General features: G+C 55.7%; 7 protein-coding genes across 7 annotated transcripts; 4 read left to right on the forward strand and 3 right to left on the reverse strand.

Moving 5' to 3' along the window:
* Window positions 1-203: 203 nt before the first annotated feature.
* Window positions 204-4,247, forward strand: MRS44_003170 (uncharacterized protein; the record flags this gene model as incomplete). The annotated part of the gene is made up of 4 exons (XM_046275304.2): window positions 204-227; window positions 277-1,572; window positions 1,620-1,741; window positions 3,122-4,247. The coding sequence occupies 4 exons, from the start codon at window positions 204-206 to the stop codon at window positions 4,245-4,247; spliced, it is 2,568 nt and encodes an 855-aa protein (XP_046137276.2).
* Window positions 4,248-4,852: 605 nt separating this feature from the next.
* Window positions 4,853-5,386, forward strand: MRS44_003171 (uncharacterized protein; the record flags this gene model as incomplete). Its single annotated transcript, XM_046278272.2, has 4 exons — window positions 4,853-4,912; window positions 4,964-5,069; window positions 5,151-5,253; window positions 5,311-5,386. 4 exons carry the CDS (start codon window positions 4,853-4,855, stop codon window positions 5,384-5,386), a joined length of 345 nt encoding a protein of 114 aa, XP_046137278.1.
* A 2,102-nt stretch (window positions 5,387-7,488) lies between these two features.
* MRS44_003172 (uncharacterized protein) lies at window positions 7,489-9,186 on the reverse strand (the record flags this gene model as incomplete). The annotated part of the gene is made up of 4 exons (XM_046268355.2): window positions 7,489-7,616; window positions 7,672-8,913; window positions 8,976-9,063; window positions 9,175-9,186. The coding sequence occupies 4 exons, from the start codon at window positions 9,184-9,186 to the stop codon at window positions 7,489-7,491; spliced, it is 1,470 nt and encodes a 489-aa protein (XP_046137279.2).
* A 1,648-nt stretch (window positions 9,187-10,834) lies between these two features.
* On the forward strand, window positions 10,835-12,277 carry MRS44_003173 (uncharacterized protein; the record flags this gene model as incomplete). Its single annotated transcript, XM_065623119.1, has 3 exons — window positions 10,835-10,983; window positions 11,036-11,759; window positions 11,858-12,277. 3 exons carry the CDS (start codon window positions 10,835-10,837, stop codon window positions 12,275-12,277), a joined length of 1,293 nt encoding a protein of 430 aa, XP_065479191.1.
* A 704-nt stretch (window positions 12,278-12,981) lies between these two features.
* On the reverse strand, window positions 12,982-13,401 carry MRS44_003174 (uncharacterized protein; the record flags this gene model as incomplete). The annotated part of the gene is made up of 1 exon (XM_065623120.1): window positions 12,982-13,401. One exon carries the CDS (start codon window positions 13,399-13,401, stop codon window positions 12,982-12,984), a length of 420 nt encoding a protein of 139 aa, XP_065479192.1.
* A 3,591-nt stretch (window positions 13,402-16,992) lies between these two features.
* MRS44_003175 (uncharacterized protein) lies at window positions 16,993-19,850 on the forward strand (the record flags this gene model as incomplete). The annotated part of the gene is made up of 7 exons (XM_046278273.2): window positions 16,993-17,072; window positions 17,330-17,464; window positions 17,541-17,794; window positions 17,857-17,936; window positions 17,995-18,617; window positions 18,671-18,838; window positions 18,905-19,850. 7 exons carry the CDS (start codon window positions 16,993-16,995, stop codon window positions 19,848-19,850), a joined length of 2,286 nt encoding a protein of 761 aa, XP_046137281.1.
* A 989-nt stretch (window positions 19,851-20,839) lies between these two features.
* On the reverse strand, window positions 20,840-22,248 carry MRS44_003176 (uncharacterized protein; the record flags this gene model as incomplete). The annotated part of the gene is made up of 2 exons (XM_046275306.2): window positions 20,840-22,062; window positions 22,176-22,248. 2 exons carry the CDS (start codon window positions 22,246-22,248, stop codon window positions 20,840-20,842), a joined length of 1,296 nt encoding a protein of 431 aa, XP_046137282.2.
* Between the last annotated feature and the right edge of the window lie 225 nt (window positions 22,249-22,473).

The following is a 22,473-nucleotide window of genomic DNA, read 5'->3' on the forward strand; positions in this document are numbered from 1 at the left end:
GAGTGGCTGCCCAATACTCATGGTGGGGTGCTCCGGGTGACCCCGCCATCATGGTCGAGCTCAGAAGCAACGTCCAGAATCTTCCACTCTGACAAGGCAGAGCACAAGATCGACTCTCTACCTGATTTCAGCTTCACTTTTTGGTGGAAGACGTCATCAACTCGAGATACGAGATCAAGTCGTAGTATACTCACCCAGTCACCATGCCCGTCGATTACAGCAAATGGGTTAGTACTACTCTGGATGGTCAGCCTCGGTTTACTGACTGTTTGCTAGGACGCGCTGGAGCTCAGCGATGACTCGGACATTGAAGTTCACCCAAACGTCGATAAGCGATCTTTCATCCGGGCGAAGCAGAACCAGATTCACCAAGAGCGGCAGCACCGCAAACTACAGATTGAGACCCTCAAGTACGAGCGTGTCGTCAACGATGGCTTGATCAAGCGCATCTCAGCCCTCCTGGCGTCGCTACGAGCCCATGCCTCCGAGGCCGCGACTAGAAACCCGGCCGAGGTTGCTTTCCAGGCGGTCATGGAGTCGGCTGGGAACCCCAAGGACGACAAGCCTCCGTCACCGCCTGAGGGTGTTCATACACAGGAGAAGGAGCAGCCATCCTACACCAAGATGATGGCCACTCTGCTGGACCAAGTCAACAAGGCTCTTGACGAAAAGAATCCCGAGAACCGATACGAGGCAATGATCGCCGAGATTCAGACACACGAGGATAAGATTGAGAACCTGCAGAAGGAGTTGGTTGTGAAGCTGGGGCAACTCCAGGCAGAGGAGAGCCGCAAGATCACCAGCGAGAGCATCCACACTGGGTTTGACAGCTCGTACGTTGCCAAGTCGACACCGGCCGACAAGAAGCAGGAGTCTACACAGGTGGAATTGCTGAACCCCAACTTTTCCGGTGCCGCATCAAGCTCCGGTTCCGGAAAGGAAGAAGTCAAGGTGGACGACGATGCAGACATTGAGGCCTCGGCAACGGGAAAGAAGTTTGGCTCGATCAAGGCCAACGACTACTCGGCAAGTCTCCAGTTCCTGTCGCAGAACCCGCAGATCCTGGTGGAGCGGGAGACGGACGGGCTGCTGGTCTTGGCCTTTGACGCTGCTCTTGAGGGCAAGGATGAGCTTTCGAGACAGTACGTGCACCAGGCTCTTCTCCTTCAATACTGCCGAGCTCTGGGCAAGGACGGTGTTGGGCTGTTCTTCAAGCGCATCACGACCAAGGGACATCAGGCCCAGGATGTATTCTACAAGGATGTGCAGGACACGTACGTGAAGATCCGGACGAGGTCCAAGGAGATCCTGGCGGAGCGGGCCAAGGAGGGAGAGACGGAGGGCGTCGAGCAGATCCAGCTGCATGCCGTGGAACCTGGTACAGTCATTCAGATCACAGTGCCGGCAGCGGACAGCCAGGACCCCGAGGAGCAGGAAGCGCGCAAGATCTTTGAGAGCTTCAAGCCCGAGATGCGCAAGGCTCTGGAGTCGGGCAAATTGGATGAGGTGAACAAGGTTCTGGGAGAGATGAAGGTTGACGAGGCTGAGGAGCTCGTTGGTCTGTTTGGCGAGGTAAGTTGAACGAATGATGTTGACTGACATGAGCTAACTTTTGATAGGCCAACATTCTGAGTTTGGAAGAGCAGATAATCGATGCGACGACAGAGGAGGGACAGAAGCAGCTCAAGGATATCGAGGCAGCTGCTGCGTCAGACAAGAAGCAAGAGTATGGAGACCCTGAGTAAGTACATAGCTCTAGGCATATATGATGGTGTGTATGAAGGCGATGGTGAAACGGGGGTAAAACAAGCAAGGTTGGCATTCAGAGCGGGTTGGTACAGTACAGTAGTGTAGTGTAGTGTATTTGGTAAATTGCAATACTATGCGGCCAATTATGATACATATGCCGCTTCAAGAGTGTGCGAACATGTTTCTCAAGGGAGCATTGGTCTGCCAGTGGCGAGAATGTGATTTGCCATGGCCTGCCTCATGGTGTGTTGAAGTCGTGATGTTGAGCCGCCCGATCAAGGTGGCATAACGTCGACAGGGGGTCGGATAAAAATAGAAGCGGGCCTAGCGGAGTCAAGGTCGAGTTATGCACAGCCTCCATCAACATGTGCCCGGCGTGGCTGGCGGGCGATCATGAAGAGGCTGGATGCATAAGAGTTTGTAGATTATGACGATGATTTCGATGTGAGATTTACTGTTTATTCAAGTTCATATTAACAGCGTATCTAGTGTCTGTCTATTTTGTTAATCTCATTGTTAGATTGCAGACAAGGAAAGTGAAATCATGTAAACGAGATCCAATCTCGCCAAGACCAACAAGCGCCGCCCCCAAAAAGAGACCATCCATCCCGCTTTTTTTTTCTACAAAAGCCTTGTGAAGCTTGGCGGCTGACACCTGCCGTTGATCCCGAGTGAGAAAGAGGCGGTCGATCTTGAATGTGCATGGCCTTGACCTTTTTTTTCTGGGTCAGAGAATTTTGTCGTCCCACGTTTGTCGTCGATCAATAGTTGCTGACCAGCCAACTGTAGATACATGACGCGCGGCCAGTACGAGATGTTGACAAGAAGAAGCATAGCCGTATGCTTGACTAGCTCGTTCTATCGGTGAACTGTTAAACATGGCGACCGTCCATGGCCCGCATCAATACGATGCAGAGTGCTTCTTTTCTTAGCCTGTTTGAAAGCACAATACCCATCACCTTACAAACAAAACCACATGTATCCACCATTTGCTGACGTCTCTCGGGGCGCAGCTAAGCCCCCTTCCCCTGCTGCACATCTCTCTTCGGTTCAAGGTGGCTTCCATCCAGTCGTAGCCTGACGGTGGAGAAAGCTCAGGCCCTTCAGGGTCTTGACGCCTCTAGACTTGTTACAAAGCCGCCCCCAACCTCCAAAAACTGGAGCCGGGCGACGTCAGCTTTAAAGCACAGACGAGATCCCCTGGATCTTCTTTTGTTCAATGACTACTGTTCTTTCGTTTCATAATTCGTGCCTTTTCCTCTTCTTGAACATACGAGCAAGGTCATCTTCATTGTATCTTGATTTGATCTCTTTTGTTTTTGTGTGTATTGCTACTTCTTTCCTCTACAACACCAAAAACACCACAAGACAGACATATCCACATCTATAACCGCCATCATGCTTCTTCCTTCATTCAGCTCCATGGCCGCCGGAGCCCTCGCTGCCGCCTCCGCCGTCTACGCCCTCCCCAGTCTTCCGGCTCCGGCTCGGGATCTTCATCAAAGGCCTGCAACAACTCTCCCGACCTCTGCAGCCGCAGCTACAACAACATCACTCACATGGGCGCTCACGGCAGCTCCTTTCTCCGAGACTCGAGTTCTTCGACCTTTGGCGTCGCCGGCAACCAGAACTACAACGCTACCGATGCCCTCGGCGCTGGTATCCGTCTTCTGCAGGCCCAGGTTCACAAGGAGAACAACACCCTCCGCCTGTGCCATACTACGTGCGAGATTCTTGATGCTGGTCCCCTTGAGGACTGGCTGAGCAACGTCAACGACTGGATCGTCGCCAACCCCAACGAAGTCGTCACCTTCCTCCTCGTCAACTCTGACAACGCATCTCCCTCTGAGATTGGCAAGGCTTTCAACGACTCGGGCATCGCCGAGCTCGCTTACAGACCTTCCGGCGAAGGACCCTCTGGCGACTGGCCGACGCTCGAGGACATGATCAGCGGGAAGCAGCGCGTCGTCGCCTTTGCCACCAACATCGACCCCTCGACCGACTACCCGTTCCTGATGCCCGAGTTCGACTACGTCTTCGAGACGCCCTTTGAGGTGCAGAACCTCGGCGACTTCAACTGCACCCTCGATCGACCCTCCAAGCTCGACAGCGCCACCGCCGCCCTGTCGTCCAACTACCTCAGCCTGGTAAACCACTTCAAGTACCAGAGCTTGATCGAGGGCAGCGACGCGTTCGTCCCCGACGTCAACAACATTGAGATTGTCAACAGCGACGGCACGACCCAGGACGGAAACCTGGGCAAGCATCTCCAGGAGTGCCGCCAGCAGTGGTCTGCCGCCCCCAACTTTGTGCTCGTCGACTTCTTTGATGAGGGCCAGGTCCTCGCCGCCGCCGACAAGATGAACGGCATCTCGGGTGCCACTGGCCGCGAGGCCGTCGAGGACAGCGATGACGAGTCTATGGGCAATAGCCCCGATAGGCGGCTGGGCATGGGCGCCCTGACTGCCTTTGTCGCTGCGGCGGTGCTGTTGGTGTAGACAACACCCTGAGTTTCGGCATATTCCCTTTGTTTGCTTGCGACATACGCCCCACAAAACACATACATATCAGGTCCTGTGTGGCCTTATCTCATAAATCAGGTTGGTAAATTGGGCTCAGCGAGGCGTTCAGGTTTAGCAAGCTTTGTGTTGCATTTGGGGGGATAGGACGGAAATTGATATACCTGATGAATCAACTGGATCAGGTTGCATTTAGCATAGACTGGGAAATTGGTCTACATAACTGAGGGGATACAACTCCAACTCTTACATAGATAGACTGATGAATGAACAAGGCATATATGCCATGGAGAACTTGAACTCGACTTTGAACGTGATGTTTGCTGCAATTATCAAATAATGGCCAAACTGTGAATGAACGTCAGTAACTTTTGGTGCATCATCATGAAGTTGAGAGGTGATGCTGCTGTTAGTTGCTTGTGACGTCTCCCTCAGCCAATTGGTCATCTCGAAGCCTTTCCCCTACCCACCTTCAAAAACACCCTCACTCCATCACGTTTCCGATGCGTCCCCGTCTCCTCGTAACCTCCTCCAGGCGGTACATCCAGACCTCTAGTTATAGCACACTCCGAAAGCCCTTTACCATGGACTACGATAGCCTCGCGACTCCCGAGTCGTGCTACGTCGACTTTTGTCTCCTACCCGTGAGTCATCTGATGTAAACCAACTTTACAGCGCTGACAAACTCCCGACAGCTCGGCACGGGGAGCGTCTCGGTGGCCGAGGATATTGCAGAGGTGCAAAAGGTTCTCAAGGCGAGCGGGCTCAAGTACACGCTTCACTCTGCCGGTACCACAGTCGGTGCGTCATTTCTTTTTGGACCTGCTGAAGAAGGGCAGGCTGTACCGAGATGAGAGATTGAAAGCTGACCGAGACGAGCAGAGGGTTCCTGGGACGAAGTCATGGCTGCCGTGGGCAAGGCCCATGCTGCTGTGCACAAGCGAGGCGTGGTGAGGATTCAGTCATCCATGAGAGTCGGTAGCCGGTGAGTTGAGGTCCTCCCATCATGCAAGCTCGAGTCGAAGGCTGACGATTTATCAAGGACGGACAAGAAGCAGACGGCAGCGGACAAGGTCAAGAGGGTGGAAGACATCCTAGCTGCCGGAGAGTCCAAGTGATGGAAGGATGCATGGCCCCCTCGCCAATTCATACCGTAGTCATCGAGGGGAACAAGTTTTGTCGAGCCTATGAGGAAGACACGGTTTGAATACCTCGATGCTATTCGCAGGAGAATAGAAACTTGGCGTCCAACCTTGCCAATGGAAAACAAACTCCAAGCCCTTCCTTACAATGCCGTGTGACTTGAATCTTTTCATCCCCGGTCCCCGCCCCGTGCCGGGAAGAGGTCGTCGGGAGGCTCAACTTTGACCGGCACGAGATAACGAAAGGCGAAACGAACCCCATCGTCATATTCTTCGAGGTTCCGCAAAATCTGGGGAACATGTTTGTAAAAACATCCACTCATTACGTACATACGTATTTTTCTTTCAACTCCGGCCCTGCTTTGTCCTCCCGCCGCCGGCCGGCCCCATCACCACTACGGAGGTCGACTACCCCGGAGCCGACGGCCGTCCGGGGGAGAGGGCAGCCTGGAGACTGATGCCCGCCGGGCAGTTCTGTATTTGGTATGTAATTTGGTCTCATCGTCATGTGGTTTGTCTATTTCCCCATGTTTTTACTGATTTTGTCATTGAGCTTGTAAAACAGAGCTAATCGGTTCTTGGTAGGTATTTTGCACATTTCCGAGTCGAGACGGGAGCCGACGCCTCGGTTCCGAGATTAGGACTAGTGTGACACTCTTGGTTGCCCTCCCTGGGAAAGTTTGCTACCACGTTGTGTGGTTCATTAACCAAAGATAACAAACACCTGGGCTACTGTATCTGCATGTATGCCCATCTGTAAAGGGTAACTATCATGCAAAGTTTGAATAGCTTCTTCGGACATGAATCTCCATTGCAACCCATCCTCCAAGCCACGAGCTGTGTTGTCATGTACATTCATCGGCATGACTATTGGTGTCTTATCACGACCGGCTATGAATCCCAACTCTGGTAACAGCCAAGGAAGATAACTCGATAAACCCATGACCAACTGAATCTGCGTTCTCCTTTTCCCTGGTGTTCCATCTCCGAACCAGACGTATCTGCTTCTCGATACACACCTCTTTGTGGGACCGGCATCTCTTCCCGGTCGTGGCGATCGCTGTGGCTTTGCCTCACACCTCTTTTTCACCACAACACACACCTTTGCCCGTTTGAGGTATTCTGCCCCCCTCTCGGTGAAGACCGGACCGGCCCGGATGGTGTTTTGGAGAACCGGGACTGGCTGCCCCAAGTGCCGCTCGCTTCTGGGCTTGCAGAGGCAACGAACTCTGGTTCCGCCCTATACCCCAAATGCCGAGCAAACGAACACCCCGATCCCAAGATCTGATGGGACCGGAGAGAGGCTTGCAGAGGGGGACCCACTGGGGGGCCATTTCTCTTGTGTCAAAAACACCAAGGCCGGGTTCTTAAGTGGGGGGTTTGGCAAGTCGTGATGGCTTCATCGGGATATGATATTGGGCCTTTTTAAACACCGCAAATGAGGATGACCAGGTCCGTGGTCATCATGGAGTTGTGTTTCCGACCCGAGGCACCTTCTCGGTCACATACCTCCATATCTCCAAGAAACCCCTGGATCATGACCGGCGAGACAAACAACGACGTGGTCCCCCCTCCACAACCGAATTCACCTCATACCCCTTGCCTTGCACCATTCTGCACATCTGACAACCCATACCCACCCCCATGCCACCATTCCCGGCACTCACGATGCCATTCCTTGGTGTTGAGGCCATGCGGCTCAACACCCTCCCTTCTGCGCCCCCCCTGTACGGGCTTGGGGTTCCACCTGCTCGTCCGGAAGGAGCTTGGCCCGGGAATGTCTGTGTGAGAGGGTGAGGCGTGGGTTTTATGCCGTACCTGTCCCGGTGCTTCAGTGCTGGGCTGTGACATAGACTTGCATGAGAAGAGCTGTCGACACACTTCTCTTGATATCACGTGCAATATGTGTCAACTACCATGTTAAGATGATGCCTTTTATGGCGTCTATTCATAGAAAACTCTTTTTCGCTTGATATCCTTAATGCTAGGGCCGCTTTCGGCCACTTACATGCCACCTTTTTGGGTATTCCTCCATCCTTCCGTAGACTGTCTATCAATCATTAAAGAAAATCATTAACCTATACATCAATGCCTGTCATAACCATCTTGGTCACTGTGAACTCGTCAATGCCGTACTTGCTTCCCTCACGGCCGAAACCGCTCTGCTTGACACCGCCAAAGGGCGCCGCAGGGTCGCTTAGCACACCTATCATGACCATGTTAGTTACTACACTCATTTTCTCGACTTGTAAATGACTTACCAACGTTGACACCGACCATGCCGACTTCCAGAGCCTCAGCCACTCGGTAGCATCGGTTCACGTCGTTGCTGAAAAAGTAGCCTCCGAGACCAACGTCGGTGTCGTTGGCAATCGCGATAGCCTCCTCCTCAGTGTCAAAAGCAAAGAAGGCCGCCACGGGACCGAAAGTCTCCTCATCACAGATCTTCATGCCGGGCTTCATGCCCGTCAACATGGTGAGATCAAAGTAGTTGGGGCCCAGCTGGGGCAGGGGCTTGCCGCCATGGACCAGCTTGGCGCCCTTGGAGATGGCATCCTGAACGTGCTCGGCAACCTTGGACACAGCACGACCGTGAATGAGAGGGCCGTGAGTCGTCTTCTCACCAAAGCCGTCACCAACGACAAAGGTCTTAACAACGTCGAGCACCATCTGGACGAATTTGTCGTAGATGCTGCGGTGCACGAGAATGCGGTTAGCGCAGACGCAAGTCTGGCCTGAGCAGCGGAACTTGCAGGCGATCAGACCCTTGACTGCCTTGTCCAGATCCGCATCCTCAAAAACAATAAAAGGGGCGTTTCCGCCCAGCTCGAAAGACAGCTTCTTGATGGTCGACGAGGACTGGTTCATCAAGATTCTGCCCACGCCGGTCGATCCGGTGAAGGACACCTTCTTGACATCGGGGTGCGTGGTGATAACCTTGCCAATCTCGGCCGTGTTGTCCAGCGCAGTGATGATGTTGACCACACCGGCGGGAATGCCAGCACGGTGCGCCAACTCGGCGAGGGCCAGAGCCGTTAGGGGAGCCTCAGCGGGAGCCTTGACGACGACGGTGCAGCCAGCAGCGAGAGCAGGACCGGCCTTACGGGTGATCATGGCAGCAGGAAAGTTCCACGGGCAGATGAGACCGCAGACGCCCACGGGCTGCTTCACAGTAGACAGACGGCATGATGGGTTGCTCGCCTCGATTGTCTCGCCGTAGATTCGAGGTGCCTCCTCGGAGAACCACTCAAAGAAGTTGGCAGCGTAGATAGCTTCAGTCTTGCCATCAGACAGCGGCTTGCCGTTCTCAAGGGTGATGAGACGGGCAATGTCCTCGGCGTTCTCGATCATGAGATCGTACCAGCGGCGGAGCAAGCGGGCCCGCTGCCGCGCCGGGGTCTTGCGGAAGGTCTTGAATGCGGCGGCGGCGGCTGCGATGGCGGCCTCGGTGTCCTGTCCGTCAAACTCGGGGCATCTCGCCACCTCTTCAAGGGTCGAGGGGTCTGCAGCACAGTGACGTTAGCTCCATGGATCTCGAGGGAGCTTGGTTGGTTGGAGCGCTTACTCTCGACAGCAAAGACCTTGCCAGACTTTGCAGCGACCCATTGGCCGTTGACGTAGCAGGACGTCTTGAGGAGCGTAGGGTCGTTGAGCTGCAGAGGAAAAGAGATCCGGTGTTAGTGGAGGCTGTATCTCGCAGTTGTTGGGAAATGGTCCAAGACAGCTAATAAGAAAGGTGCGACAAGGGGGGAGATGCTACACACCTTGGAAGCCATGGTGATGCTTGTCTACGTCGACTGTTGGTGGTGAGGGAATGTGAGACCCGGCAAGTGAACGCTTTTGTGGTGATGGTGGAAGACGAGTTCTTGCTTGTCTCTTGACCTTTTTCTATTCTTGCTTACAACACTTCCAGTCCAGTTCCACGAGCTTCCCCTCTCCTTCCCGGCTCTTGTCTTTTTGATATACCCAAGTCCAAAGCCTAGGCTCGAGTTTGACCGAGGACACGGCACGGCAATGAGCCGGGCTGGCTGTCATGGTGCACGTTGCTGAGTCGTCCACCATGACGCTGCCGTTTCGCGAGCGCAATTGAGGCCTTGAACTGAAGCCGCCCGCGATGCCGGTTCCGTGAGGGTACACTTACAGACGGCACCGACTGAGGGCCGGGCCGGGCGTGGGCGTGTGAGAGGGAGGGTGTGACATGAAAGGTGAACGGCTGGGAAGCGAGGTGTGACATTAGCCAAGAACAGGATGTGGGCGTGTCATGTGCCTTGGATTCTGCGAAGAGATCCCCATCGGAGCTGGTGGAGGTGGGGAATGGAGAAGGAAAAAAAATTATGGGAGGTCTGGTGGCCGGAGCGAGAAGCAAGCGGCAAGGTCTAGTGACGATGGAGAATCGTGGTAAAAACTGGGAATTCAGTGGAGATTGGATTCGAGTTATCCACGGGGTTCTCCAGGTTCAGGCTTGGTGTGTCGGTGCCGCCGTTGATACCGTACGTACACACAGACTTTTTTCATCGTGAGCCGGTGGGGGAAGTCGTGGAGAGACGACGCCGGGCCTGTCGTGACAGAACCTTCCAGGCGCTCTGACCACTGAACTCGCAGGGGATCTTGCAGTGCCGACAGCGCTCACAGCGCCTAAAGGATCCCCGGGGCCGCTACCGACGATCCAATGTCCGGGGCGTCAAGTCCCAGATGGTGGGGGTACATGTTTGTCTCTCACGGCGAGGTCATCAGTGTCTAGAACGAGGGCAGTGGTTGTACTGCGAGATTACCGCGCGGTACAGAGCTTCATGTAGAGTACCACTCCGCCTCCCACATCTCTTCTTCCCCCATGAACCATCAGACAAGGGCAATCCAGGCCCCGTCGCTTCGGTATCCTACATCCCCGTCCTCGGTACCTCCGCCGACTTCCATCATCGAGGTCAGGGTACATGTTTGCCACGCAAAACACCCACCAAGTGCCGGGTCCCCTCCCTGCCGTTCCTCCCACCGAGCGGGTACCTTTTCTTTCCCTCCGCTGGACGGAGGTACAAGTGGCGGCGCGTCTGAGGTCTCGTGAGCCTCCCCCCTCCGGCTGCGAGCCGGTCGGTCTCTCGACTCCGGTCCCACGATTGATTCTCTCCCTCTGCTTGCGCCTGCCACGGGCTGTCTCCATGAGCCGCAACAACCATCGGAGAGGGGCAGGCGGGCTTGTCGAGGCCTTCCAATTGCCTTCCCGATCTTGGTTGGTGCCACTCCTTCCTCGTCGTCGTCCATGGCAGCTCCGAAGCCGCCGCCGATTGCTATAATAGCTCCTCCCCCGACGTCCATCTTGACCTCGATTCTTCTCCAGGACATCCAGACTCTCTATCCTCGCATATACACTTGATACCCCAGAGGAAACACAGTCAATCCCCTTTAGAGATCTTCATCAACACCTTCAAGATGCCTGCCTTCGTCGAGACTCCCAAGACCACCGTCACCACGGAGATCCCCGGTCCCGTCTCCAAGGCCAGCACCAAGCGCCTCGATGCCATCTTCGACGCCCGTGCTGTCCACTTCGTGGTTGACTATGACAAGTCCCACGACAACTAGTATGATTCAATTGCTCTCGATCAAGACTGTCAATGGCTAACCAACTCGCAGCATTGTCGATGTTGACGGCAACAAGTACCTCGATGTCTACGCTCAGATCGCCTCCATCCCCGTTGGCTACAACAACGCGACCCTGCTCGAGGCTGCTAAGTCCCCCGAGATGGCCTCTGCCCTCGTCAACCGACCTGCTGTGGGCAACTTCCCCTCCGACCAGTGGGTTGACATCCTCCGCAACGGCCTCATGAAGGTTGCCCCCAAGGGCCTCAGCTACATCTTCACTGCTCAGTCTGGCTCCGAGGCCAACGAGCTGGCCTACAAGGCTGCCTTCATGCTCTACCGCCGCCGCCAGCGTGGTGAGGGCGTCGACTGGAACGACGAGGAGATCAACTCCTGCCTCGAGAACTCCAAGCCCGGTTCCCCCGAGCTCGCCATCATGAGCTTCCGCAACTCCTTCCACGGCCGTGGCTTCGGCTCTCTCTCCACCACCCGCTCCAAGGCCGTCCACAAGCTTGATATCCCTAGCTTCAACTGGCCTCAGGCTCCCTTCCCTGCCCTCAAGTACCCTCTCGAGGAGCACGCCGAGGAGAACGCCGCTGAGGAGAAGCGATGCCTCGAGGAGGTTGAGCGCATCATCACCTCGTGGCACTGCCCCGTTGCCGGTCTCATCGTTGAGCCCATCCAGTCCGAGGGTGGTGACAACCACGCCTCCCCTGCCTTCTTCCAGGGTCTCCGTGACATCACCAAGCGACACGGCACCTGCCTCATCGCCGATGAGGTCCAGACTGGCTTCGGTGCCACTGGTTCCTTCTGGGGCCACGACCACTGGAACCTGACCTCCCCCCTGACATGGTCACCTTCTCTAAGAAGGCCCAGACTGCCGGCTACTTCTTCGGCAACGAGATGCTCATTCCCGACAAGGCCTACCGCCAGTTCAACACCTGGATCGGCGACCCTGCCCGTGTCATCATGTGCAAGGCTGTCATCCAGGAGATCCTGGACAAGAAGCTGGTTGAGCAGACTGCCCGTGTCGGCCACATCCTCTACAACGAGCTCTCCCGCCTGGCTGCCAAGTACCCCGAGCACATCCAGAACCTCCGAGGCAAGGACCAGGGCACCTTCATCGCCTTCGACACCAAGGACCCTGCTGCTCTCGTCCGCTCCATGCGCCACATTGGCGTCAACATTGGAACTTGCGGCAAGAACACTGTCCGCCTCCGACCCATGCTCATCTTCGAGGAGCAGCACGTTCCTATCCTCGTCAACGCCTTCGACAAGGTCATTGGCGCTCTGTAAGATGTCTGTGAAGTACTACTAAGGGGGTCAACGGGACGGGAACTGGGATTTTATGCATCATCATGTCTACTACTAGCGTTGCATTTTTTGGGACATGTTTTATGGGAAAAGAAAAAGGAGACGAATTGTTCGAATAAACTGGTAATACCTGAGCAGGAACAGACGGGCGTCGATCATGACAGAAGTAGTTCTACGCAAGGCGTACATTTAAGGTACTGGAAATCAAACAAAATTACCATTACTCTGCCTGTCCTTGCCTTGTGCATTATGATATGTGGATAGTCAATGTGAGACTGAGTGAGACTGAGTTTTGACAACGCATAGTATCGGTATATCGTTGCCAAGAACTCAAGGAATCACATATCCACTCAATGCAACTCAACTCACAGCAACTCTGGGTGATGAACCCTGAACCAAGACAATTCGATCTCGGCATTGAGATTGAGATTGAGATTGAGATTTACAAGCAGCGCTCGAGCATCTTGGCATGCTGTATCACTTCTCATGGCCACTCAACGCCCAGCTCGAGCTGCACGTCGGTGCATGTCTCCCCAAACGCCGGCCATTGCCGACTTGACCGCGCAGGGCTCGGCATTGCTCTCGTTCTCCGGCGTCAAGACATGACCTGTTGGGGAGAATTGAACCGCGGAGGCGGGCGGGGGAGGGCGAGAAAGGAAGGCTCTGCCACGTGCTGATCTTACCTATCACATAGAGGAGGCGAACGACTGCAAATCGGGGAGACCTGCAGTTTCAATACACAGGAGAGGCGTACGCAGGCCTCCGTCGAGACCGCAGAGATGAGGCGTGTGTGAGTGCAGTAAGCCCGTCGACCAGGGACTGGGGGTCCAGAAGTCCTCTGTGGCTTGCAGTAGCTGGTGGGAGAGGGACATTGGCATTCGTCGCTGCGGCAGTTCGGCGCCTGCAGACGAGGGAGGGACTGAGAGCGCAGCAAGAGGATCGGGGCAAATCTGAGGTGCCAAGGGCGATGGATGCAGTGAGAAGGGGGATCCATGTCGGATTCGGCCGGTCGAGGGTGAGCTCCGATGCCATCGAGTGGTTAGAGAGATACCGAATGCCGTGGGATAATGGGTTGGCGAGCTGCAAGATGCAATCTCGAGACCCATCTTGTGCAACAGCCGATCCACCTTGCTTCTTCCTACCACCTTTGTGGTTATTTCCTGTTACATCTCGATCAGAATGAAAAGAGGGAGAGGCTCTCGTGTCCTTGTCTGTCTGGACGGCATGCCAAGAAGGGATAGTCGTGGAGGGAAGAGGTTGGGCGCCCTGCTATGCAGGTCTGAGGCAGCCACCAGAGTGAGATGGTGTACAGCCGCCAAGCTATGCGAGCCATTGATAAGCCCCAACGTCCCATTGAGGGCGGCAGAAGTGAGGATAATGGCTAAATAGGCTGCCGGAGCCGAGTCAACGAGGCTCGGGTACTGGGCGGTGCGCGCGTTCACCGCGGTCTGGGGTAAATCGGCCGTGTCTCAAGCCCGGTTGATGGACGGGACGGCACGCCGATGTTCAGGGGCGTCGCTGCTCGGAACCGACAAAGCCCAACGTTGCATCCAGGGGACGTCGACGACATGGAGCTAACGTGCTCATGTGACAAAGGCTTGCTCTATTGACTGGACGGCATGCCAGGAGGATGTGACATGGGATGGTTTGTTGGAAGGGTAGCAAATTCGTACAATGCTGATATTTCCGTGGGTCGTTGATGCAGAAGCTGGGGATCGGAAACTATCTCGCATCCTGGGCACGGCTATCACCACCAGGGGCCGAGCTCCATGGACGGGAAGCAAGGCAAGGGTCCTGCGCACGCGGGTGCTGGCTGTCAGTCAGGACCTGCTTTGGCTCTTGGGAAGGGGATTGGAAGATCTCGAGAATCGTCGTCATGGTGCTCGATAAGCGGTCAACCCCGCAAAAACCAAGGCATAACCCATGAGGGGAGGTCGTTACGAATCCATGGATGGCGGTGCTGCTGCCCTTGCCTGTCAGCCTGCCTTGGATGTTTTGGAGTTGGCCCAAAGATCAAGGCCCTTGTCATTGACGAATGTCAATCAAATCAAAGTGAGGCGTTTGTGGTCCGTGAAGACGTGCGACATCTCATGCGGCGTGTCGAAGAGAGTGGGGAATGGGGGTCGTGTCGTGTCGTGTCGTCCATGGATGTCTGTTGGTCAGTGCGGTAGAGTTATCCAAGCCCACGGCTCTGCTCGTCCGTGAGAATGCTCCGTCTGGCGTCAACCATGTCTCGATCGGGGAGTCGAGCAGCAGAGGCTGGTTGGTGAGAGGAGCCTTGGTGGACGGAATCCCCATACCAGCACCCATGTCCGATCCATGTGGCATCTTCCCCCAGCTTCGATGTGTGCAATGTCATTTGTCTGCGCAGGGGCTCGGTGGGTTATGGATGCACCGCATCTGCTGACCAAGACGCCATTTCCCAGCAGCTGCGGCCGATTAGGCTGTGATGTGATATGGTTGCGTCTGCTCTTGACTTGTCTTGGACGGCAGGGCTCCATGAGCGCCTTGCGGTCATTGTAGCAATGAAGCTTTGCCAAGGGTCGTCGAGAAACAAGGGGTAGCCCGTTATCAATTGATGAATGGCGCCTTCCTCGTAGCTCATCGAACCTATCCTACCGTCGTCCCCATGTATCGTCCCCGCCCCGCCCCGCCCCGCCCCGCTCTAAAGAGGTGCTTCTAGGCAAGGCGCTAGTCCCGATAAGGTGAACCGACGATTGTCATCAGCTCGTGGTCGATGGTGTCTTTCTCAGGTTCCCTCTGTCATCCTTGTGGATTTCCCTGTCATCTGCACGAAGCGCGGGCCCATCTGCAGTCGCATTGCCTCCCGTTGTGCACGTTGTCTCGCCTTTGTTTTTACCTCCAGGTTCCTACCTACAAGCAGTCTTCTCTCAGCCTTCCAGTTGCGTGGACAGGCCTTGGTCTTTCACTCCTCGCCTAGCCATCCTGGCATCTTCCCCTGGCCGCATCTTCATCAAGCTCCACACAGGTCGTAGAACAAACTTGGAATAACGTCACCCTCCGTTGCATCCGTTCCTCATTTTAACATATTCCAATTTCCCACCCTGACAAAGGAAGGAAAGAAAGGAACAGAAGAAAAGCGACCCTGTCCATGCGGCCATGCCACGCTCCTCTGACGCCCTGTGACGCCGTTTACACCGATCGCTGCCACTCAGCAACCAGCCCGCCCACCTCAAGCACGCTCGCGCCCCGACTCAAGGCCTGACGGCAGGCCGATGAGTGAGCGATCGCCAACCAAGTCAAGTGCGGCGGCGCGTCGAGGTACATTCTGCACGGCACGGTTGCTACCAACAATCTAAAACCATCCATCCCCAAGGAAGAGAGGCCGAGACCCTCCTGCGCAAATCCCCTCGCCTCCCCTAGGCACTCGCTCGCTCGCTCGCTGCAGTCTGAAAAAGCAAAGTGTTGGCTCGCCATCTGCTGCAACCAATTGGCGTTGCGCACCAACCAGCTCGTCTGGTCGACCATCGTGGGCTTGCAGCAACAGCAATCCCGATTCACAGCATCAAGACCCCTCAGCACCTGCAACAAGCAGCAAGCCACGACAAGCATCAGCGGCATCAACCTGCCTAGCCCCTCCAGGGTCAAGGGGGGTTGTAGATAGACTACTAGTGCCCTCTCCCCAAAGTCTCGAACATCAAACTTGCAATCTGGAAGCTCTCGGCTGTCTTTACCATCGCGGCTCCTTCGTTTCTTTTTGAACCACTCAAAACGCTCATCTCGTCTCAGTCGTCATCTCTTCAGCTCCCACAACCTCCAAGGTTCCCCTTCACAGCATACACGTCAACCTGGGGAAACGTCAGCTCGAGTCCGACAACAATAACACAGCCATCTGCTACTGGCATCCGTCGTCTTGGTGCGGGCGCTTCACTCGCTCTTACTGGCCTCCGCCGGGTTTCAAGCGGCTTCTACGGACACGACGGAGTCGACGGACTGTCTTGCTGCGACTCCGCCAACGCCACTAAAATTGGCGCTAGCCGCGATCCCCGCGTCTTACTTATCTCTTCTGTTCCTCTCCTTCGTCTCGCTCTGGTCTCTTGTCTCGTTCGGCTAACAAGACGCCCGCGGTTCTCTGACCACAAAAAAGTCACAAGTCACGGCTCGACTCGACTCGACTCACTGGCCACCTATTTACCTAGGTACCTAGCCCAAAAGAAAAGGCACCGTGGTCTGCTCCCCCACCAGCAACCCAGAAAACCCACTCCGGACCCGAAACGAACGACCTGACCTTGTCAACCTTGCTCGCTGCAACTGGAGTTTTTTGTGGGAAAGCTGACACTGCTCGGGTACTGTCGACTGTGCTGGCTGGCTTCTGGCTACTGTACTGGCTCCTGTACCTAGTCGCTGTCACCTTTTTGGCTGCCACGGCCACTGCTGCCGCTCCGCTGCGCTGCACATCCACCCGCAGGGTCCTGGATGGAGCTTTTTGCCTCACAAGCCTCGATCTAGTCGTGAGCCGCAAAACTCCCGTGATCCCCTCAACCTAAACCTTCAACCTCACCTCACACATATCCTCCGGCCCTCCCCAACCCTCGCCTATCGCCGTTCCGCTGAACCCTCCGGCTCTCCACGCCTTTTTGCTGGGATCTACGGGCCTCCCCGTCGCTCGAGGTCCCAGGAGTCCTCCCATCCCGCCCGCCGCAATCGGCCCCGCGCCGTCGCGCGCGTCCTCCTGAATGGACAACCAACAACAGAGCCTGCAAAAGCACAGGCAGCGCCGTGAGGCTGAAAGAGAGCGCAAGCGAGCCCTTCGAGCGTGAGTCTCCCGTCTTTCCCGCCGTTGCGACTTGTCGATTCTTCGCCGCAATGCCTCGTAGGGGCATCAATCAGTCTTGGGTAAGGGCCGGCTGTCTCTCTGCCTGAAATCGGATTACGGCCGTGCCCACCTCAGCCTTGTCGCCATCTACCTCATTCGGTTCCTCGACATCCAATCATCCCTTCTGCCATTCGGTCTACTCCGATATTCGCTTTACTTCCATCGGCACGACTCTGATGCTAACTCACTGTCTGTAGTTGCGATGGCTGCCGACGCCAAAAGGAGAAGTGTGACGGCGGCGTCCCGTGCCGAAGATGCACACGCCTGCATCGCCAATGCGAGTTCCTAGGTCCTACCGCGCGAGATGCTGACGGCGGTGACGGTTCCGCAAGGTAATTCTCCGCGCCGTTGTTCCACCGCCGATATGCGTCACAGCCGTTGCTAACGTTCGGCTCTTGCCTGCCACAGGAACCGGTCTGGCGCAAGCAACGCCGAGCTTCTCCAGCGCATCGCTCACATGGAAAAGATCATCACGCATTATGCCGGCAATATCCCCCTCGACCCCGAATCGATCAAGGCCATGGCCGAGGCTGTGGACAACAAGAACCCTGACATAGCACAAGTCCACCGACAGGCTCCCGTTGTGGGATCACCCGGCTCCGACTACTTGGGCGTGGATGATGAGAACTATACAGTCCAGCCCCTGGACAACAACACCACTCGTGAGACTCACCGCTGCTTGCGACAATTGATTTTGGGCAGATCGGCTAATCTCGTGTTCAAGATTATTCGGGCGAGTTCTCCCATTGGAACTTTTCGATGCGAATAAAACAGTGGATCGAGCAGTGTGTGCCAGACCGCCACGTACGTCTTTTCCTGCACCCCATTTGCCATGATAATTCTAAAATTCGGGTCTGCATAGGATGCACCGGGTACTCTCAGTTTCAAGGAGTATTACCGAGCCGAGGAGCTACAGTCGTCTACCAACACCCAGACATCTCTGTCAGCGCTACCACCTCGATACGTTGCCGAATTTCTAGTTCAGGCGTTCTATAAGCATGCCGAGACCAACTATTTCTACGTTGAAAGGGCGTGGCTCGCCGAGCAACTTGATCTAATTTACCAGAACCCCGGGGCCATGTCTCGTCGCGAAGTCGGCACGCTCTGCATGATTTGGATCATCTTTGCCATCGGCACCCAGTACGCCTACTTGGATTCTCGAACAGGGAGAGATGACCACGGAAAGGGGCCCGATTCAAGCCCATTCTCAGAGGACACCATTGGCGTCATGTTCTATCAGCAAGCATGCAAGCTCGTTCCCGACGTCATCACGGTGGCCTCGCTCGAGAGTGTCCAGGCCATTCTCCTTATTGGCATTTACACTCTGCCCCTGGATGCCTCAGGGCTGTCGTACATCTACCTCAACCTCGCGGTGAAACTGGCTATCCAGAATGGTATGCACAGGAAGTGGCCGGCCGAGGGGCTTGACCCCTACGTCCGTGAGACGAGGAATCGCGTGTGGTGGACAGCCTATACAACCGAGAAGTATGTTCTAGCCGATACAACAATCTCACATCAGGAGACTAACATGTAGGTAGGAGAGTTGGGATCTATCACGGACGACCTCTGTCCATCCAGAGCAAGGATGTGGATGCGGAGATGCCTGCAGATCGACCCGACATCATGCCATCCAACCCCGCGAATGTCGCGCACATGCTCGCGACGCTGCGGCTGAATCAGGCCCTTGGAAAGATCGCACACGAGATGTAAGTCAATTGCGCCACGCCAAGATGGTCCCCCCTGAAGGATCCTGGGCTGACAACCGCCAACAGATCAGTGCTTCGAACATCCCAGAAGCATGAGATTAACGAAGGCCTGCAACGGGTTATCGATATGAAGGAGGAGCTTCGGAAGTGGTGGGATTCACTCCCGGAGACGGCATTCCGCAAGGAGATCAACCTGCAGAACCCAATCTCGCGCGCCGACATGCATCTGAAGCTGGAGTACTGTCTTCTACGCATGTATGCTGGGAGGCCCTTCATCTTCCCCCGTGAGGCCATCCGGGGTAACGCAAGTACCTCGAGTTCGCCGGCCGACTCGAACAACCAGCGACCCAACACCCCCCACAAGTCGAACCCCCGTTCCATCCTGGTTGCAGACTGCGTCGAAGCTGCGTTGACCATCGTGGAGACGTGTCACTTACTGCAGACCACCATCGGCCTTGCACGTGCATCGTACACCGAGTTCAGCTCTTGTCGGGCTGCCCTGCTCGTCATCATCACCCAATGCCTGCAGAAGAAGACCGACAGGCTGCGCGATGGCCTCCGCACTGGCATGGCCATGATCAAGGAGATGTCGGCCGGTGGCGAGTCGGCCCGCTCTGAGGCGTCCTTGATTGAAGTCTTCGAGCGAGCCATCTCGCGACTGGACGCTACTGCTGATCCCTCGGGTAGGGAGACAGACTACTCGAGGTTCAAGAAGTGGGAGCTCCTGTGGAAGAACGACGTGCCCGCTCAAGAGATTAGGCACGAGTCTTCACCCGAGGCTTCCATGCCGCTGCCTCCCAACCCGAATGCATTCTGGAGGGGAGCAGGCAGCACAACTCGCCCAGGCATGCCGGCCATGCACGCAGCCAGCCCCTTTATGGGGATGGACGCGACCTTCCCATCTGTGCCGCAGGTCATGGATGAGTTCTCCACTCTGTTTGGATATGGCTTTGGTCCTAGCCCTGAAAGCATGGCTGGCACCGCCAACGGGGGCATGTGGATGGGACCTTGAACGGTCTCGGGTTTCTTCCTTGAGCCCTGTATGGGCTGAAGGAAGCTGGAGGAAACACATGCAGGCCCTCGGAGGCATCCATCGGGGCGGGCGTTCGGCTGAGATGCACGGAACGCCCGGCCCAGAGGATGGGATGCCATGGACCGATTGAAGCACTATCTCGCAGGAGTCGCAGACCTGAAAAGTTCCGGGATGCTTTGCTATTCATCCCTCGCGCTTAGGAGGCGTGTCCAGAGGATGCTGCTGGTCCATGTCCGCTCGAAAAGCAACCGAGTCCAGCAGCACGCCCTAGATACACCAGGGCTCATAAGCTCGAAAGCCCATAGCCCTAGAGCGCAAAGCCACGCCATCCAGTGTATCCCGTGCACAGGGTGACGGGGTACTGAGCCACTATCGCGAGGAGAACCGAAAAAACTACGTTGTGTAAGACGGGATGCTCACAGAAGACTGGGCCGAGTTCACGAGAGATTGACAATTCGTCGTTATTTTATTTGTTTTACGGGTTCACAGCCACCATCTACAATTCTTACCTATGTTGCCGGGTCGGTTCTGTTCTGGAGAGGCACACGTCATACATACTATACTATATATCTAGTGGAGGTTATCTGTACTTTCTGGGACGGTGTATCGGAGCATAGGTGGGAGGGATGCTGTCGACCAAGGGCAGGATAAAAAGTAAAGAGTCGTAAAGAAAATATCCCATGTGTAAAACGGGTGCTCATCCACCGTACATTGAATTACCGTATAGTTACAATGATACCAACTCGTCGTTTCATCTACTTGTCTTATACATGCGTGACGGAATGAAATCGAGAGCGTGAGATAGCATCTGGCTATAGAACATCGTGTCATTTAATATGGACTATCCAACATAAGCACCCCCTATAATTAGTGGCCATAAACTATTGATACAGTTTTCATCCCTAGAGCATCCAGGCGTGAGCGAGGAGAAACATCTCCATTCCCTACCCCATAACCCAGAGGTTGCTTTAACCACGCATAGTCTGTCGCTTCTGCGACTTGCGCATCTCCTTCTCTCTCTCCTTGTCGAGATACTTCTTCTGGGCCTTGGCGTCGAGACCCTTGAGGTCAGCGTCGCGCTTAGCCTTGCGAGCCTTCTCCTTCTCCAGAAGGCGCTCCTCCTGGCGCTGATCCTCTGCGAGCTTCTTAATCTCGGCGATGGCGTTCTCACGGGTGTTGCGGACCTTCTTGGTGACCTCGGGGCGGAAGTGGGCAACCTTGACGAGGGCGTCAGGAAGCTGCAGGAAGTAGGAGAAGAGAGGCAGGAGCTTCTCGTAGTTGCCGCTGGAGGGAAGACGGTACTTGAGGAAGAGGCGCTTGCGAGGAGAGGTCTCTTCGACGGTAACGGGCTTATCGGTGGGTTGGTCCGAGACGATGAGGTACTCAAACAGATCGCCGGCGTTCTGAACAGCCTCGATGAGCTCGGGGGTGAGGAGGGCATCAGTGACCTCGGCGCTCTCGCTCATGACAGTCAGCCAGAGGGGCAGCTTGGGGTTGTCCTTGGTGAAGGTGAGGGACAGGTCGTATCGCTGGTCGCGAACTTGGCGCATGACATCCTTGTGAACAACAGCCCAGACGAAACCATCATAGGTGCTCTTGGAATCCTTGGCGCGGACCTCGGCGGCACCGGGGAGAGCGGGAACAGTGAGGCTCTCCTTGCCATCGAAAGGATAGATCAATGCCTCAGCAACGTCGTGGGGGGCGTCGAAGGACTCGACGAAGAAGCCAATGATGTGCTCGAATCCGTTGATAATGGGGTTGAACTTCTTGGTCAGAGTGAGCTTGACATCCATGAAAGCCGTGTTCTGTCGGCCAGTGGCGTAGGTCGCAAACTCGAAGAGCGACTTCTCCTTGATCAGAGTATCAGGCTTGACATCATTGTCCAAGGTGGGGACGCCGCCGAAGCCAACGAGAGCGAATTCCTTCTGGAGAGCAGGAGCGTGAGCGCGTATCCAAGCCTTGGCCCTAGAGCGGTTGCGGGTTGCGCCAATCATGTGCAGAAGGAAGATGAAGCTCGAGATGATGAGGATGATGCCCTCAAGCTTGAACTCGGAGAGGGAGTGGCGCTCGTGGATGTTGTACCACTTGGTGTAGGGAGGAGCGGTGACGGCGGGAGCGACGCTCTCAGTAGAGGCATCGGGCACGATGGGCTCAGGAGCCGGGCTGGCAGCATCGGCGAAGTCGGCAAAGTCTGGAGGATGCGGTCGCGCGCGTCAGTCATGATGCTATCTCCACGCGCCGCAGTGTGGCGCAATTGTCGAAACTCGGGGGGAGAAGCGAGAAGAAGGGGGCAGCTGAACTCACCCGAATCGGGGCTCGCGACAGGCTCCTCGGCAGCCTTGCCGCCTCCAAAGGCGTTCTTGAAGAAGGAGGCCATGATTGGGGGGGTTCGATGGAGGTTAGGGAGCGTCGGGGCGGGAGAGGGAGGAGGAGAGGAAAAGAGGAGAGCGAAGAGGCCAACGGCGCCAGATGGCAGAAAATTGGAGCTGGAGACCAAGGGCAATGAGGAGAGAGCTCCTGCTCAATGCGGATGGCACTGTGGGGCGGCCCGAATCTCTGGGGTGCATGCACCTTTCTACATCTTGGTCGGAGTTAGGTAAAC

The sequence above is a fragment of the Fusarium solani genome (assembly GCF_023522795.1).
Source record: "Fusarium solani strain SB1 chromosome Unknown bctg00000001, whole genome shotgun sequence".
NCBI classification, from domain to species: Eukaryota; Fungi; Ascomycota; class Sordariomycetes; order Hypocreales; family Nectriaceae; genus Fusarium; species Fusarium solani.